Here is a 15,734-nt window from a genome sequence, read left to right as displayed (position 1 = left end):
TCCTTGTCTAGTTCAATATTGGGCCCGTAGACATTTCTCCTGTTATGTAGGAGGGGCAAATTCCATCTAGGTCACTATGTCCCTCAGCATGATTCATGGAGTACCCATCAACCAACTTTATAGTCATCCTGTTACGGACAACGTTTGAATGGCAACAAAGCACTCGACTCCAACATCTAGGGTACATAGTGGTTTCAGGTCGAAGGGTGGAATACACCACTATCACTATGAGAATATCTTATGACACTTTTCATAACTTTTACTATGTAGTATTCTCATGACGGGTCAATCCAATATAAATATTACTCCTAATATTTATATCTATGTGAAAACTTGATAACTCTTTATCCATGATTTGTGAGATGTGATCATCAGTCTACCCACATAATAGTCTCTGTGCTTTAACGATATCCCACTTCTCAATAAAGCTTGACTACAGATACTTTAAGAATAGTGTCCTTATGTTTAATGGGGTCTCACAATTAAGTTATACTTAATGTTCCATAAAACAGACTAACTATTCTAGGGACTTTATTATTTTGAAACAAAACAAAATCAATAAAGAAATGCCTAGTTATTATATATTCACAATATATACTTATATCAATATCATGATACAAATCCAAATCCAATCAACATAGATTGGCTATTAGGGCTTACTCCAACAACACCTAGACGTATTGTCTTGGACTCGTATCTTACCTGCTTAACATAAACCTCTCACAAGGTATCTTATCATAAACATGAACACTCAGGATTTGCCTTTTAACTGGAATCCTACCGGAGACCAGGTTTGCCCTGCAGTGCTTACTTGTAACATTAAGACATTTTTCATACATACATCTTATCCTGAATACATAATCTTACCGTACCTTGAGACACATGTCTTTTACTTGCATTACTCATATAGACGATTCCACGAATCACTTATCTCTTTCCGAGTCTTAAGAAATCTTCCTATCTCATTGCAATCTTATTGCACCCGAACTAATGAGTAACTCACATAGCTTGACATGAAAGAATGAAATCAACTTGCCACTTCATCTGACAATCTAATAACCAACATTGTGGTTCACATGCACTTGAAACTTTCTAGCAAATTCACTTGCACATACATCAAACATTCTTAACACTTTACCGAATATTTTGTATGTCATTGACTTCATACGAACATTGTCGTCTCCATAACATGTACATACCTTCAGGTGCCGCCTCTTGTTAAATGATAACGATACGTGTTCTAGAATCTTTCTTGTAAAAAATTTCTTAAGCTTTGGTATTCGGATTCTTGGAACGAATAAATACATGACTAAAAAGATTTTATCATTTCCAAAACTGAATTTGTAATGGTACCACAGAACCACCAGACGAGTTTCTACTCTTTGAAAAAAGATTTAACAACTCCCCCAAACTTGTCCACGACAAATTGGTCTTGAAGTTTGTTCATCTTAAGTGAGTCTACTTAAAACGTATCTCATCAGTTTCGAAAATGTAAAATTCCATGAGTTTGAAAATAAGCATCGTTCCCAAGTTCCATAATACCAATCTTAGCTTTAAAAAATATATAAAACCATGCTTTGACACATCTTAACAAGTATCGTTTTCACTCAACAAGTATTGCATACAAAATATGTATCTCATTACACATCACTCAAAAGTTGCTTCTCTTTCTCATGTTAACATGCATAATCTTCAAAGATAGATTCTTCCCTTTTAACCGATATACATACTCGTAATACCACTTACATATCCATAGGAAATCCTTGGACCTCTTGACTTTAACTTGTTCCTCTTCTTCGGAACACTAAACTTGATTCTCCACATCATCTCATTCGGTTATCGCTTGAGCATTAATACCTTTTCCGAAAACCGGTCATCATTCTTGATGCTTTGATTCTTTACTTGAGTCACGAAAGGTAACCTTCTGAACCTTACCTATTTCCCATTATCATCATTCATGCATCCTAGCCCATTTATATATGGTGACACTTGTCTTTCTCATCTTACCTAGGTAAAGATACATACTTTAAACTTTTACCTTAGCCAATGCTGACTATATAAACATCTATACCTACTTATCACATCGAGAAATCCTCGCTTGGCTTATGATGTTTCTTGTTAAACTTGTGTTACCAACCGAACCTTCTTTACAAAAATTCATACATACTAAAATTCCATGTTTCGTGACTAACGATTAGCTTCCATGGCGCTACTCTGATCTCCACCGGTTGGCTTAAACTAATACTCTGATCCGTTAGAGCCATTAAGACTTCAATTCATGCTTATCACTTGAACACTTACTTCTTGAACTATTCTCAAGATTTCCATGTTGCAACCAACGTCACAACCTTACATTTTTGCTGGTTGGATTTACCTGCTGAGGTATACATATGATACTTAAACTTGTTTCCGATCAACTTAAATTCCTTTTACAAACTCATATAGCACTTAAACATATCTTTCTTGAACATCTAACCTTGCACCTTCGCATTCTCGCATACTATATCTTGCTTAATCATTCCAATGCTTGCTCGTTGATTTTTTTTTCTTTTAAAGAAAACTTTGTAAACTAACGCACGAGTCATTGACGTTGATAATTTTCTACTTTTTTAAATATATATTGAGTTTAGGCCCCGGCCGTTGCTCTAAAATCATAGAACGAGTAGATAACACATATGTGCCATCAAACCTAGACTCTTATAAGTCTAGCCCGCTCTACGAGTGTAGAAGCAAACCGGTTCCTAGAAAATCTCGTAAATTTTCAAAATATCAACCTCAATCACCCATACGTGTAATTCTTTTTAAAATCCTTTAAACTTTATAGTTCAACTTCATAATGAGCCTTAGCAAGTCAATTAAGCAAAACATAGGTTCGAGAGATACGTCATAATTCTGAGAACCTTGTGATTTCTCATAACTTACACCGCTTTAACTTCTTTCTTCATACCTTCACATCTATGACTTCCGTATCAATACCTGAACTTCCAATCTCTCAATATGAGATCGTTCTTGACTCTTAACACATTAACTTCCAAAGCTACCTTAAACCATATCGATTTCATTGATGGTTGCCCATGTCTTTTTCCTTGAAAACATTAGAATATGATATGCATTCATTACTTGATGTCATAAAAGATTTTCATCACATAAAAGTTTATTGTGAAGACATCTCTCCAATAGTTATTGCAAACCATAGGAACGAACTAGTAGGTTTCATAAAAAAAATGGAAAGTTTCGTCCCAGGTTCACTTTTGGTGATCTTCTCCAACTCTATTTTTTAGAAAACACTCTTTATTCTCAAGTAAACAATGCACATCATTCATTCCTAGCATCGTGAATCATTCTATAACCTATGCATGGCAACATCAACCTTATTCGATACAATTCTTGGCACGTCGGAAATCAATGCCTTAATCCTGATAACATAAAACCTTCTCTTGAATTCTTAACTTCCACCACTATGAATAACTTACCTCTTTAGGTTGCCACTTACGCAACTTGACAAACCCACATGTCCTTATCTTCATTTACATATTGCTATTCCTGAGAGCCTGCTGACTCCGTCAACATATATCGACTTCTCACTATCTTGTAACCTTGTACTGACATCCCAGAATATCACAAACCCGTTCCAACATCTCTTACCGAAACTTTCGGTCATGCTTAGATATATATATATATATATATCCAACTTCTTCAATTACGGGTACATGAAGTATTGCTAACATCTTACCCGACATGGTCGGAACGTTCCTTCTTAACGTACCTTACATTCCCGGAGGATTCACACTTCTACTTGATTAGTTCACCGGCCACCTTTTGGCACGACCGAATTTCTTCATCACATACTTCGTTCCTCCTGGGTCCTATTCAGCTCTCAGGCATACATCCTAATCGTCGAATGTTAAATTGAGTTGATCAGGCTCAACTAACAACAACAACTAGAACATTTACCCGGAACCCAATGGTCCCACTACCTTAGTTGTAACATTAATGACCCAAGGCACGGTCTGAATCGACCTGCTCTGATACCAAATGTAACACCCATACCAGACGTATCTAGAAAGTCTAGCATGTGTATTAGTTTAGTACTGGATACATTAAAATTTACAACATTAAAACTTCAAATGAATAATCTTATACAACAAATGCGTTTGTACAACATAAATACAACTCAACTTTCATAAATATACTATATGCAATCCTTGAAATATCCATACATCCTGCAGCGAACAAACGAACACTTGTCGCATCATCCGTTCGGCTACTAACTTGCTAATCCAACCTGACATCTGAAACAAATAAGGATTGGGATGAGACATAATGTCTCAGTGAGTTCCCCTAAATCCTAGGCTATAGGTAACCTCAGGGGAATCCTAAGCATGGTTTGGAGGAAAGGGCTAAAGATCAAGAATGAAGAGGAAGTTAGGGTTGATGCTTGAAGCTTAAAGATCAAGTGTTAATAATTAGGTGAGTTCAAAGATAGAACCCACCATTGGGATTATGTGTTTAATTGCAAGCAAAACATGATTTTTAGTTAAGATTAGAGAAATGAGAATTTTATACCTTAGCCTTGATCTAGTCTTGTACATGTTAATATTGCCATGAATGATGTTTTATAATGCATATATATGTTGCTGGATGTTTTGGTGCATTGCAGGAACCATTAGAATGAGTTTTGGGTCAAAAATTGGAAATTTGGTACCACAGACCCGAAGAACTACGCTATTAGCGAAATCTACGCTAATAGCGAAATTCATCAGGATGAGCTACGCTCCAGGGGCGCCATTAGCGCAGCCCTCTGGTTTGGCCAGCTAGCTTTTGGCTTGTTGGCTCATTGTCGAGTCGGTGGTGCATTCCATAGCCTTTCTTTCAACGTTTTATAACTTTATAACCCCAAAACAATATCTAGGCAATGCACATAACATCAAACGATTCTTGAAATGAAAAATCATGGCAATCTTAACATGAATGGCAAGAGTGATTCAAGAGAGTTTAGCCGAATTACTCGGGTAGCAAAGAACTAGGCAAGGGATGAAAGTAGAGCCTTGACATAGCTTGTCAAGAACTAGAATAGATAGTAAAGAATAGAATGTTAGGCATGAGTAGTATGCTTGATTAGATACGAAGTGTTATAGAGTATTCTCTTCGTATAGAAACTAGAGTGCCATACGAGAGTGGCCAGACGTGAATTGATTAGACATCTCTTCACATAGCAAGTTAAGCAAGCATATAGTTTACCTCTAGTCGGATCGTTTAGATATCCGAGGTAAAAGAGATAGCATTTATAGATTTACTACTCATGCATTTATAGACCAAGACTTTAAAGTTAAGGTGCCATGTCTCTTGTGTCCACACTAGGTTGGCTCAAGGGGTTTCCATTAGGTGAAACGGGGTTAACCGTAAGGAACCCGCATGCACTTAGTAAGCAAGACGTAGTGGTCGTGTCTCTTGTGTCCACATTAGGTTGGCTCAAGGGGTTTCCATTAGGTGAAACGGGGTTAGCCGTAAGGATCTCGCACGTCACTGCAGGAGTGCCGTTGGTTAAACCTTAGATAGGTTTCCATCGGATAGATAGGGATTGCGCTCGGGGTTACTCCACTCGGGGCTTTCCATAAAATGAACTCAGATAATGTTTGATTGTTAAACGCTAACTTCATGAATGAATCTGACTGTGCATATTATTAGATATATTATGTTATGTCATAGAGCCTTGACGTAGATCGTCAAGAAATAGTAGAACATAGACGTAGATTGTCAAAACTAGTATGATAGCAAGAAAAGATACGTTGTTAGAAACATCATATTATGCATTAGAGCAAATAGAGAAAGATACGCCGATGACGATCTTAGGTTTCCCCTAATCATCCGGTTTAGAATTGTGTCATGATTATAGTATGTTTAGGCCTTGATACGTAGAGCGTATTCTTGGCATTGCGGTTTTAGATTCCCCTCGACCGCCATGACACGTATAGGAAGTGAAGCCTATAACAGTGAGATAAGACTATGACGGCCCTAGTATGCACGACCGTCTAAGTATGCAAGCCACCACACACGTATAATCAATCGTCAGGTTGTATTCTAGACACGTGGTGACCGTAGGTTTCCCCGGAGGTTACCTATAGCCTAGGATTTAGGGGAACTCACTGAGACCTTATGTATCATCCCAATCCTTATTTGTTTCAGATAAACAGGTTGGATTAGCAAGCTAGTAGCCGAATGGATGTTTCGACAAGTGTTCGTTCGTACCGCTGCAGGACAATGTGGATATTCAAGGATGCATCTATTATACTTTAGAAAAGTTGAGTTGTATTATCATGTACGAACGCATTTGGTTGTATATATATATATATATTCATTCGTAGTTTTTTTGTTGTATATTTTAATGTATCCAGTACTAAACTAACGCACATGCTAGACTTTTTAGATACGTCTAGTATGGGTGTTACATTTGGTATCAGAGCATGTCGATTCAGATCGTGCCTTGGGTCATTAAGTTACAACAAAGGTAGTGGGACCATTGGGTTCCGGGTAAATGTTCTAGTTGTTGTTGTTAGTTGAGCCTGATCAACTCAATTTAGCATTCGACGATTAGAATGGATGCCTGAGAGCTGAATAGGACCCTGGAGGAACGAAGTATGTGATGAAGATGCACCGGAAAGTGTGAACTCAGAAGTAAGAACTCGGAATGAGTATTAGTAAGAAGTTGATCGTGCCAGTAGGTGGCCGGTGAACTAAGCAAGTAGAAGTATGAATCCTCCGGGAATGTAAGGCAATGTTGAGAAGGGTCGTTCTGATAGTGTTGGGTAAGTTGTTAATGATACTTCGTATACCCGTAAGTGAAGAATACAGAAATATCTTAGCAGGACCTGAAGCTTCAGTAAGGGTCGTAGTTAGAACGGAATTATATTCCAGAAAGTAAGCGCAAGGCTACAAGATAGAGAGCAGTCGACGTACGTTGGCGGAATTAGTAGACTCTCAGGATTAGCGTTATGTTATTGAAGTTATGGATTTGAATGTTCAAAGTGAACAAGGTTCTAGTGTTCGGGAAGCTACGTTAAGCGGCAACGCAAAGAAGCAAGCTACTCGTAGTAGAAAAGGATTCAATGAAAGTTTTATGTTATCAGGAATGAGGCATTAATTTCTAAAGTGCCGAGAATTGTATCAAATTTTGTTGATGCTTGCCATGCATATGTAGTAGAATATATTTTAGATGTTGGGAATGACTGATGTGCATTGATTTACTTGAGAAATAAAAATTTATGCAAAGTATGTTTTGAAAAATTGAGCTGAAGAAACTCATCAATAGCGAACCCGGAGCGAAATTTTTTAGTTCGTCTCTATGGAATGCAGTGACTATTGGAGAGTTGTCTTCACCATCTTTTATGCAATGAGAAATTGTTTTTTTGATATTGAGTGACGAATGCATATCACCCCCCTAAAGTTTTTAAAAGGGAAAAAGGCATGGGCAACCATCAACGAAAATCGATTCGGTTTAACATGACTTTGGAAGTTAATGTGTCAAGAAATAAGAATGAGTTTGGACCAAGAGTTTAGAGGCACCAGTATCTAGAATGGAAGTCACAGATGTGAAATCATGAAGCAAGAAGTTAAATGGTGCAAAGTCATATGAAATCACGAGGATTTTGGATTTTGCAGAGTTAAGAGTACCCCTCGAATCTATGTTTTGCTTGATGAACTCGCGAAGGCTCGTTAGGATGCTAAGTTGTAAAGTTTACATGATTTTAGAAAGACATACGCATATGGGTGATTGAAGTTGACATTTTTGAAATTCAAAATGAAATTTTGTAGGTACCGGTTTGTTACGACTCGCGTAGTTTGGGCTAAACTTACTAGGACTAAGATTTGATGACACATACGTGTTATCAACTCGTCCTGGGATTTTAGAGTAACGACTGGGACCTAGATTCAGTATATGTTTTATATATAGTTGTAAATCATCAATGTCAATGACCCGTATGCTAATTTACGAAATTTTCTTAGAAAGAAAAATTAACGAGCAAGCACAAGAAGGATTAAGCAAAACATAGTATGTGAGATACGAAGCTACAGTGTTAGATGTATAAGAAAGTATGTCCGAGTGCAAGATGAGTCTACCATGGGATGTTGTAAGAGCGTTACATGGAATAGTAGTTATGTAATAGCAAAGATGTGCTCATTGAGTTAAGTTGCTCAGGAATAAGAGTAAGTATGACATTGATATGTCCAGACACTACAAGAAAAATTGGAAATTGCGACACTTCATCTGCGACCTTTACCTAATAACTGCCTCAAAATGTACATTTGCAACACTTGTTGCGACTGTTTGGAGCAACTGTCGCAGTGTTTTTTGTTAAATAAGTTTTTTTTGGTTACTAAATAAGTTAAAAACGCGTTGCGAATTTCATTTACCCTCCTACCCAAAATTTCATTCCCCGCTCTCACTTTCCCACAAAACCCCCAAATCTCAAACTCAGTCACCACACTCACCACCAACTCATACCGAATCATTTTCTCACCACGCTCCTCACCACCAACTCACACTCGCTTCTCAGTCGATTCCTCTTCCTCTTTATGGCTCTCACACTCCCAACCTAGCTTCAGAATCAGATTCGTGTCTTCTCTCAAACCCTAACCTAGATTTGAATCAGAGTGCTACAATCGGTGATTCAGATCCTTCTCACACCCAATATACAAGTTATCTCATGCTACAATCGGTGATTCATGTTCTTCAGATTCAGTATGTGCTTTGATTTCACACTTTTCGTATATTGATTCAGATTCAGATTCTTTAGATTCAGTATGTGCTTTCTTTTTACATTTTGAGAATTTTATATCATTATCGATTGGTTTGAGTCAACTTGCTAATGTCTTTTCGTAAGAAAATTAAGAAAACCATGATAGTTGTCGTGGTTCAGTTGAGGCTTTTTATTAATTTGTTTATTACTTTTCCTTTGACGGTGAACCCTGTTTGTGTGGTGTCGTAATTTTGTGGAATTTCTTTAACTTGTTGGAAGCAGTGTGTGCTATGTTCTTGGTTTTGTGTTGCTTGCTTTGTTTCATTTTATTGTTTTTAAGAAGTTCAGTTGGAACGCATGGTTTAAGGTGATGCAATTTTTCATACTTGGTCTATGTTCTGCCCAACTGATGATATGCCTCTTAGTGTGGTTAGTTGTTTGTTTGTTGTTTAATGCAGCATTTGTGTTGCAACTGTATGTTTCATTGAGATTGAGGATCTTTGGTTAGGCAGAGCAACTATTGTTTCATTATTGTTGTAGCTGTTTTTCCTTTTAATTTAACAAATAAAAGAAAAGCTTTGTCATTTGAATTCACTTGATTTTTTTGTTTCAAGTTTGAGTCCTGAAGTACACTTGAAATTGTTGATGCTTTGTCTCTTAGATACCTTTCAAGCTGTGTTTAAACATCTTCTCAGGTTTCAATATATTTTGGACTTTGTTTCCTTAGCTTTACTTTATAGCTGAACTTGGTGTATTCCCTTTGTTATTTCTTTTGTAACTTCAACGTGTGACCAATGTTGTTTTGCATGCATCCACATGCTCATGCACTATGTATGGTTTTTAAAGTTGCTTTTGTTGCCTTGCTAGCTAAGTGTTTTTTAGTATACATTTTGTTGTATGCTTTGTAGATTGATTCAGGACTAGGGAACATTTTCCTTATATTGTTTCTTGTGGGTTTTAGTGGAATCTACGCTCCTATATTCCCCCTGCAGTTTATTTATTGAAGTTAATCGCTTACACTTTATTACAGTTGTTTGAGACGGATTAACTAATGCAAACTGCCTCATGCATTTGAGAAAGATGATTATTAAGTGTTAACTGTGCAGTTCATGGCCCTGATAGAGAACATATTCCTAAGTGACTAGGCAAGTATAAGTCTAGAAGAGACACTGCCTTTCTGCTCAATTGTGAAACCATGTTCTTATTCTCAAAGAAAACATAAGTTTGGTTTACATAAATACAAAATGTTCTGTTTGCATATAAAAACCATTTGGTTCATAAAGGTCAAAACCTATGAGGATACACATAGCACTAGTAGTGTAATAGTGATGTTTTATTGCTGTTTATGTAAGTCCTTAATTGGCGATATATTATTTTAATTTAAGAATTCATTGTTTGTTTCCCTAATTGTTTATTCATTTTGGTCATTCACATATATTTTGATTAGGCTCAGTGAAAGAAGCATTTCGCGCTATTGTTTTTTTTAAGTCTGCCGCTGTTTATGTAAGTCCTTTTTCCCTCATGTTTTTTGAACTTTAACTATTAAGTATTGCACATTTTTTTGATTGGTTATTGCTGGAACTATTATTCATTGTGTTGTAAAACATGGAAATTTAGATTATGTCTTGTAGGATATATATTTGATTTGCTTCTGTTTGGTGCTTTTTATTTCTAAAATATAATGACACCAAGCTGTGATTTTCCAAACTAGCTACATATTGTAAACACACTGCTTCTAAGTACACTTGATTTTTTTAGTTGGTTGTGTGAATCACTTTTCATGAATATTTGTATTGTTTTGACATGTCTATGTCAACTTATTGAAATCCATATTTTATATTTAAAGCAATGGATAAGTCATGGATTATGAAGCCACAAACATCGGCTGCATACAAGCAAGGGATAGTGGAATTTATTAATTTTGCTTTTAAAGACGTAGTGGAAAATGGTGAAGTAATATGCCCCTGTAGAATTTGCCGTTTCAAAAAACCGCAAAGTAGAAGTGTAATGTTAGACCACCTAAAGTGGTCACCATTTCCAACGGGGTACACTGTTTGGCTGCATCATGGGGAGTCCTTAGGAGAAACTAGTAGTGTCTCAACTAGTACCATTCCAAATATAGTTCAAGACACGGTGGTTGTTGAAGATTCTATTCAAAACATGATCAATGATGCGTTTGGAGTTGATAGGGATCAGACAAATGAGGTACCCATTGCATCAAATGTAGAGATTGATCGAGATGAAGATGTGATTCCAAGTGTAAGCGAAGAAAGGAATGAAGCCAAAGAATTCTATGAATTAACTAGAGATGGAGAACAACCCTTGTATGAAGGGTGTACAAGATATTCAAGATTGTCTTTTTTGTTAAAGTTGTATCACATCAAGTGTTTGTGTGGGTTGAGTGATAAGTCGTTGACAATGATTTTAGAGCTAGTAAAGGATGCATTTGAATTTGCAAGTATTCCAAGTTCGTTCTATGAAGCAAAGAAAACAATTACAAAACTCGGTATGAATTATGTGAAGATACCTGCATGTCCCAACGATTGTATGCTTTATTGGGGTGAAGACGAAGACAGGGAGACCTGTAAAATTTGTAACACTTCAAAATGGAAATCAGGGGAAAAGAATTGTGTTGTCAATAATCGGAAAAAAGTTCCTGCAAAAGTTCTTCGTTATTTTCCATTAAAACCTCGATTGAAGAGACTGTTTTCTTCATCAAAGATTGTCGAGGATATGAGATGGCATGCAGTTGATAATAACAACGATGGAATGATGAGGCATCCTAGAGATTCTGAAGCTTGGAAACAATTTGACCTGAAACACAGTTGGTTTGCATCAGATCCGCGAAACTTGCGTCTTGCATTAGCTAGTGACGGCTTTAATCCATTTGGTATAATGAGTTCAAATTATAGCATTTGGCCAGTTGTGCTCATCCCATACAACACTCCTCCATGGGTGTGCATGAAAGATACATCTTTTATAATGTCGATGATAATTCCTGGTAAATATTCGCCAGGAAATGATATCGATGTCTACTTATAACCTCTAGTCAAGGAGTTGAAGGAGTTATGGACAACTGGTGTGGATACATATGATTCTTTTAAGAAAGAGGTGTTCACATTACACGCAACCTTGATGTGGACGATTAGTGACTTTCCGGGGTTAGGTATGCTTTCTGGTTGGAACACATACACCGGTTTTGCATGTCCTTCGTGTAACACCGACACTAAACCTTGTCGTCTTAAAAATAGCAATAAATGGTGTTTTGTGGGTCATCGTCGTCACCTTGATCAGAGACACAGATTTAGATTGAACAAGGTTCGCTTTGATGGTGAGCAAGAAATGCGTAGTCCACCGGTAACATTATCTGGACATCAAGTTCTTCAACAGGTTGAAAACATAAAGGTCATTTTTGGTAAAAAGCCAAAGAAAGCAGGGTTGGGAAAAAAAAAAGGCAAGAAACAACCTACACAAGGTGACCCTCCAAACTAGAAAAAAAAGGAAAAAAAGGACAGGCAAGAGGCAATCTACAGAAGATGACCCTCCAATTTGGAAGAAGAAAAGCATATTCTTTGAACTTCCATATTGGAAGGACAATCTTCTACGTCATAATCTTGACCCGATGCATATCGAGAAAAATGTGTTGGATAATATCATATATACTTTGCTTAACGATAGTTCAAAGAGTAAAGACCATGTTGATGCTCGAAGAGACCTTGAAGCTATGGGCATAAGATCTGACCTTTGGTGCAATGAAAATGGAAAAATTTCTCCGGCAATTTTTACTTTGACTGGTCAAAGTAAGAGGGAATTTTTAACAATTTTAAAGAATATCACAGTGCCTGATGGTTATTCAAGCAACATTTCTAGATGCATTGACTTGGAAGCTCTTAAGTTGAAAGGAACGTTGAAGAGTCATGATGGCCACATATTGATGGAACAACTTCTACCATTAGCCATTCGGACAACATTACCTACTGAAGTTTCAGCAGTATTGATCGAGTTATGCTCATTCTTTAGACAATTATGTGGTAAAGTATTGAATGTTGAAGATTTGGAAAAAATGCAAAACCAAATTATCCTCACTTTATGCCACATGGAAATGATATTTCCTCCATCATTCTTCACTGTCATGGTTCACTTGGTTGTTCACCTTGTTGAAGAAGTTAAACTTGGAGGTCCCGTTCAGTATCGATGGATGTATCCTGTCGAAAGGTAAATTATGTCAGATTTCATTCCTTCAATAATTTAGTAGTTTGTAAAGTTATTGAAAATAATATTATTGTGGTTCAATTTATAGGTACTTAGGAAAACTTAAGAAATATGTACGTAATAAAGCACAACCAGAAGGGTCTATTGCAGAAGGGTACATCATACATGAGATTCTTACATACGGTTCAAGGTATCTAGGAAACATTGAGACTAAATGGAATCAACCGGGTCGTGTAGACGATGAGCCTATTAATGATGTACAAATTGACCCGCGTGTAGCCGAATTATTTCCTAGAGTTGGAAAACCTATTGGTGGATCTTCACGTTACACTCTTACACCGATTGAAAAGTTACAAGCTCATAGACATGTTTTAACAAACTGCCCTGTAGTTGAGGACTATCTAATGTAAGTAATTTTATCACATTAAAAAACTATTTTACTACTTTTCAAATTTTTACATCTAATATGAAATAACCAAATAGGGAGTACAGAAGTATGATACGAAGTCAGCTAAGGAGTAGTGCAAGGACTACTTCTGAGGTAGACAAGAAGGTTCATAAAGAGTTTGCTCGTTGGTTCTTCAATCGTGTTAGTGTTCATAAACCCATTTAGGTTCACAGAGTTTGCTTGTATGTGCTTTTAAGAATAAGAATGTGACTAACTGTATGTTTTATGGTGTTTAGATTTGCAACAATCTTGACACCATTGATGGACCAAATAAAGATGTCCTCATTAGTCTTGCTCAAGGTCCTTTTGATAAAGTAAGAAGGTTCACTGCATACAATGTCAATGGATTCAAATTTCGAACAAAGGCGCGAGACGAGTTATTAAAAACACAAAACTGTGGAGTTTTTGGCATGTTTGGGACACGAAGTTATTCAAGCAATAGTGATGCCCAAATGAGATTTGGAGGGGTGCCTTACTATGGAAGATTAATAGACATCATTGAGCTTCGGTATGATGGCTTCACAGTGCCAATGTTTAAATGTGAATGGGCTAATACCACAAACCCAAGAAGCATTAAAATAGATAAGTTGGGTTTTAAGTCTATAAACTTTACAAGATTAACACATACCGGACAACATGAAGATGATGAGCCATTCATTACAGCGTCAGAAGCTCAAATGGTTTATTATGTGGATGATGAGAAGGAAGAAGGATGGAGTATACCTGTTCATTTGAAGCCAAGAGACTTGTATGACATGGGTGGAAATGATGAAATTATGGCCCCCATTGAGCCATACCCATCACAAAATTTAGAACAAATATTCTCTACAGATGATGATGATTGTTAAAGAAGTCTAGTTGAACTTGATTGCTAAGAAGTCTATATAGTTGTTGTAACCCCGATGTACTTGTGATTGTTATACAATTAATGCAATGAAGTGTTACTTTTGCTAGTTTTTTCTTTTACTTGAGATTGTTATTACTTTTGCTACTTTTGCTAGTTTTTGCTAGTTTACTTTTGCATATAAAACCCGGTGCTTTATTTTGCCGCTGATTTACAATATTCTGGCTGTTATTACTGCCTAATAGGAAATACAAATGCAGAAATTGAAAATTTAGAAGGTAGGTATGAATGTACTATAGTTTGGAACAGTGCAAGTTAGGTAACTCTTTAGATATGCTGATTTTGTATACTAGTAACATCTTCCCAAGTTGGGTTTGGCGAATCCAATTTCTGATATTAATGTTTCTTTGGCTTTGTTCTTTTATAATGTTTTGAGGTTTGGTCTTTGTGAGCAAAACCTATTCCAAATACACACACTTAGAAATTTATTGTTTTATGTGGTGAGTTGGAGAAACCAGCTTACTCAAGCCTAATGTTCATGAATATCAGGGCTTAGAGCAACCTGGTTGAATACAAAAAATTCCTTATTGCCATAATGTTGGTTCATTGATGAGGAAAAGTTAACCTATGTGTATAGACAAAAGTTAGTAAATTGGTACACCTGTCTTCATGATTTTTATGCCTTTTTTAGTTATTTATTATTTCAATGCTTTTAAATAGTGTTGTTCTATTATTGCATTTGTTGAAGATTGTAAATCTAAGACAATCCAAGTTTAGGTGCAAGTCCTCTCTGATAATATGGAATTGAAACTTTTACTAGATAATACGTGCATATTCAGGTTATGTATTTGCTACACTTATGCCTCAACTAGCATTTATAAGATCCTTGAAAGTTTTTGGTTGTTTTCAAGACACAATCACTAGGCATATTTGCTGATCACTGTCTTATTTTTTTTCTTCTTCTTTTCAGCCAACAAATTTAGAAAGAAGAGATGGTAGACATTCATCTGAGTCTAGCCACCGCCTTGAGGATCATTGAAGCAACATCACTAGGGAACTTCTAATTTTGCTACAGCTGTTTTGTTATGGACTTCTAATTTTGCTACAGCTGTTTTGAATGTTCAGTCACTAGTGTTTCGCTTTTTTGAATGTTTAAACTTGATACTATATATTTTTTTGTTTTAGTTAAGTTGATGTATAGATCAAACTTCTTACTCTTGAATTATGTATATTTTGCATTTTAAGTCTTATATTTTGAGATTGTCTTCAAATTGTAGAGAAAAAAAATTCTAAATCAGGGCATATCAATTTCAAAAATAAATAAATTTGTGACTTTCAAAAAAAAAATATATATGCATTTGCGGCTGTTCAAACAGTCGCATATATTTGTGATTTTTAAAAAAAAATATATATATACACATTTGCGGCTGTTCAAACAGTCGCAGCCATAATAAAATAAATTTTATATTAGACATTTGCGACTGTTAGCAAA

The 15,734-nt window shown here is 36.2% G+C and overlaps 3 protein-coding genes and 1 long non-coding RNA gene across 4 annotated transcripts; all 4 read left to right on the top strand.

Moving 5' to 3' along the window:
* Positions 1-8,427: 8,427 nt before the first annotated feature.
* Positions 8,428-15,486, top strand: LOC146952896 (uncharacterized). Its single transcript, XR_015007934.1, has 3 exons — positions 8,428-8,740; positions 10,186-10,241; positions 15,213-15,486. It is a non-coding gene; the product is annotated as an uncharacterized LOC146952896 (long non-coding RNA).
* On the top strand, positions 10,284-11,780 carry LOC146952899 (uncharacterized). Its single transcript, XM_085706959.1, has one exon. The coding sequence runs from the start codon at positions 10,587-10,589 to the stop codon at positions 11,778-11,780; it is 1,194 nt and encodes a 397-aa protein (XP_085563085.1). The 5' UTR covers positions 10,284-10,586.
* On the top strand, positions 11,874-12,230 carry LOC146952898 (uncharacterized). Its single transcript, XM_085706950.1, has one exon. The coding sequence runs from the start codon at positions 11,874-11,876 to the stop codon at positions 12,228-12,230; it is 357 nt and encodes a 118-aa protein (XP_085563076.1).
* Positions 12,253-14,351, top strand: LOC146952897 (uncharacterized). The gene is made up of 4 exons (XM_085706954.1): positions 12,253-12,953; positions 13,039-13,356; positions 13,434-13,539; positions 13,635-14,351. The coding sequence occupies exons 1-4, from the start codon at positions 12,361-12,363 to the stop codon at positions 14,244-14,246; spliced, it is 1,629 nt and encodes a 542-aa protein (XP_085563080.1). The 5' UTR covers positions 12,253-12,360; the 3' UTR covers positions 14,247-14,351.
* Positions 15,487-15,734: the final 248 nt, after the last annotated feature.

This window comes from Medicago sativa, chromosome 1 (genome assembly GCF_051527215.1).
Source record: "Medicago sativa cultivar Bolivia chromosome 1, Bolivia_mono, whole genome shotgun sequence".
In the NCBI taxonomy this organism is placed as follows: Eukaryota; Viridiplantae; Streptophyta; class Magnoliopsida; order Fabales; family Fabaceae; genus Medicago; species Medicago sativa.
The sequence above is the reverse complement of the archived record's forward strand: the minus strand, read 5'-3'. Positions and strand labels throughout refer to the sequence as shown.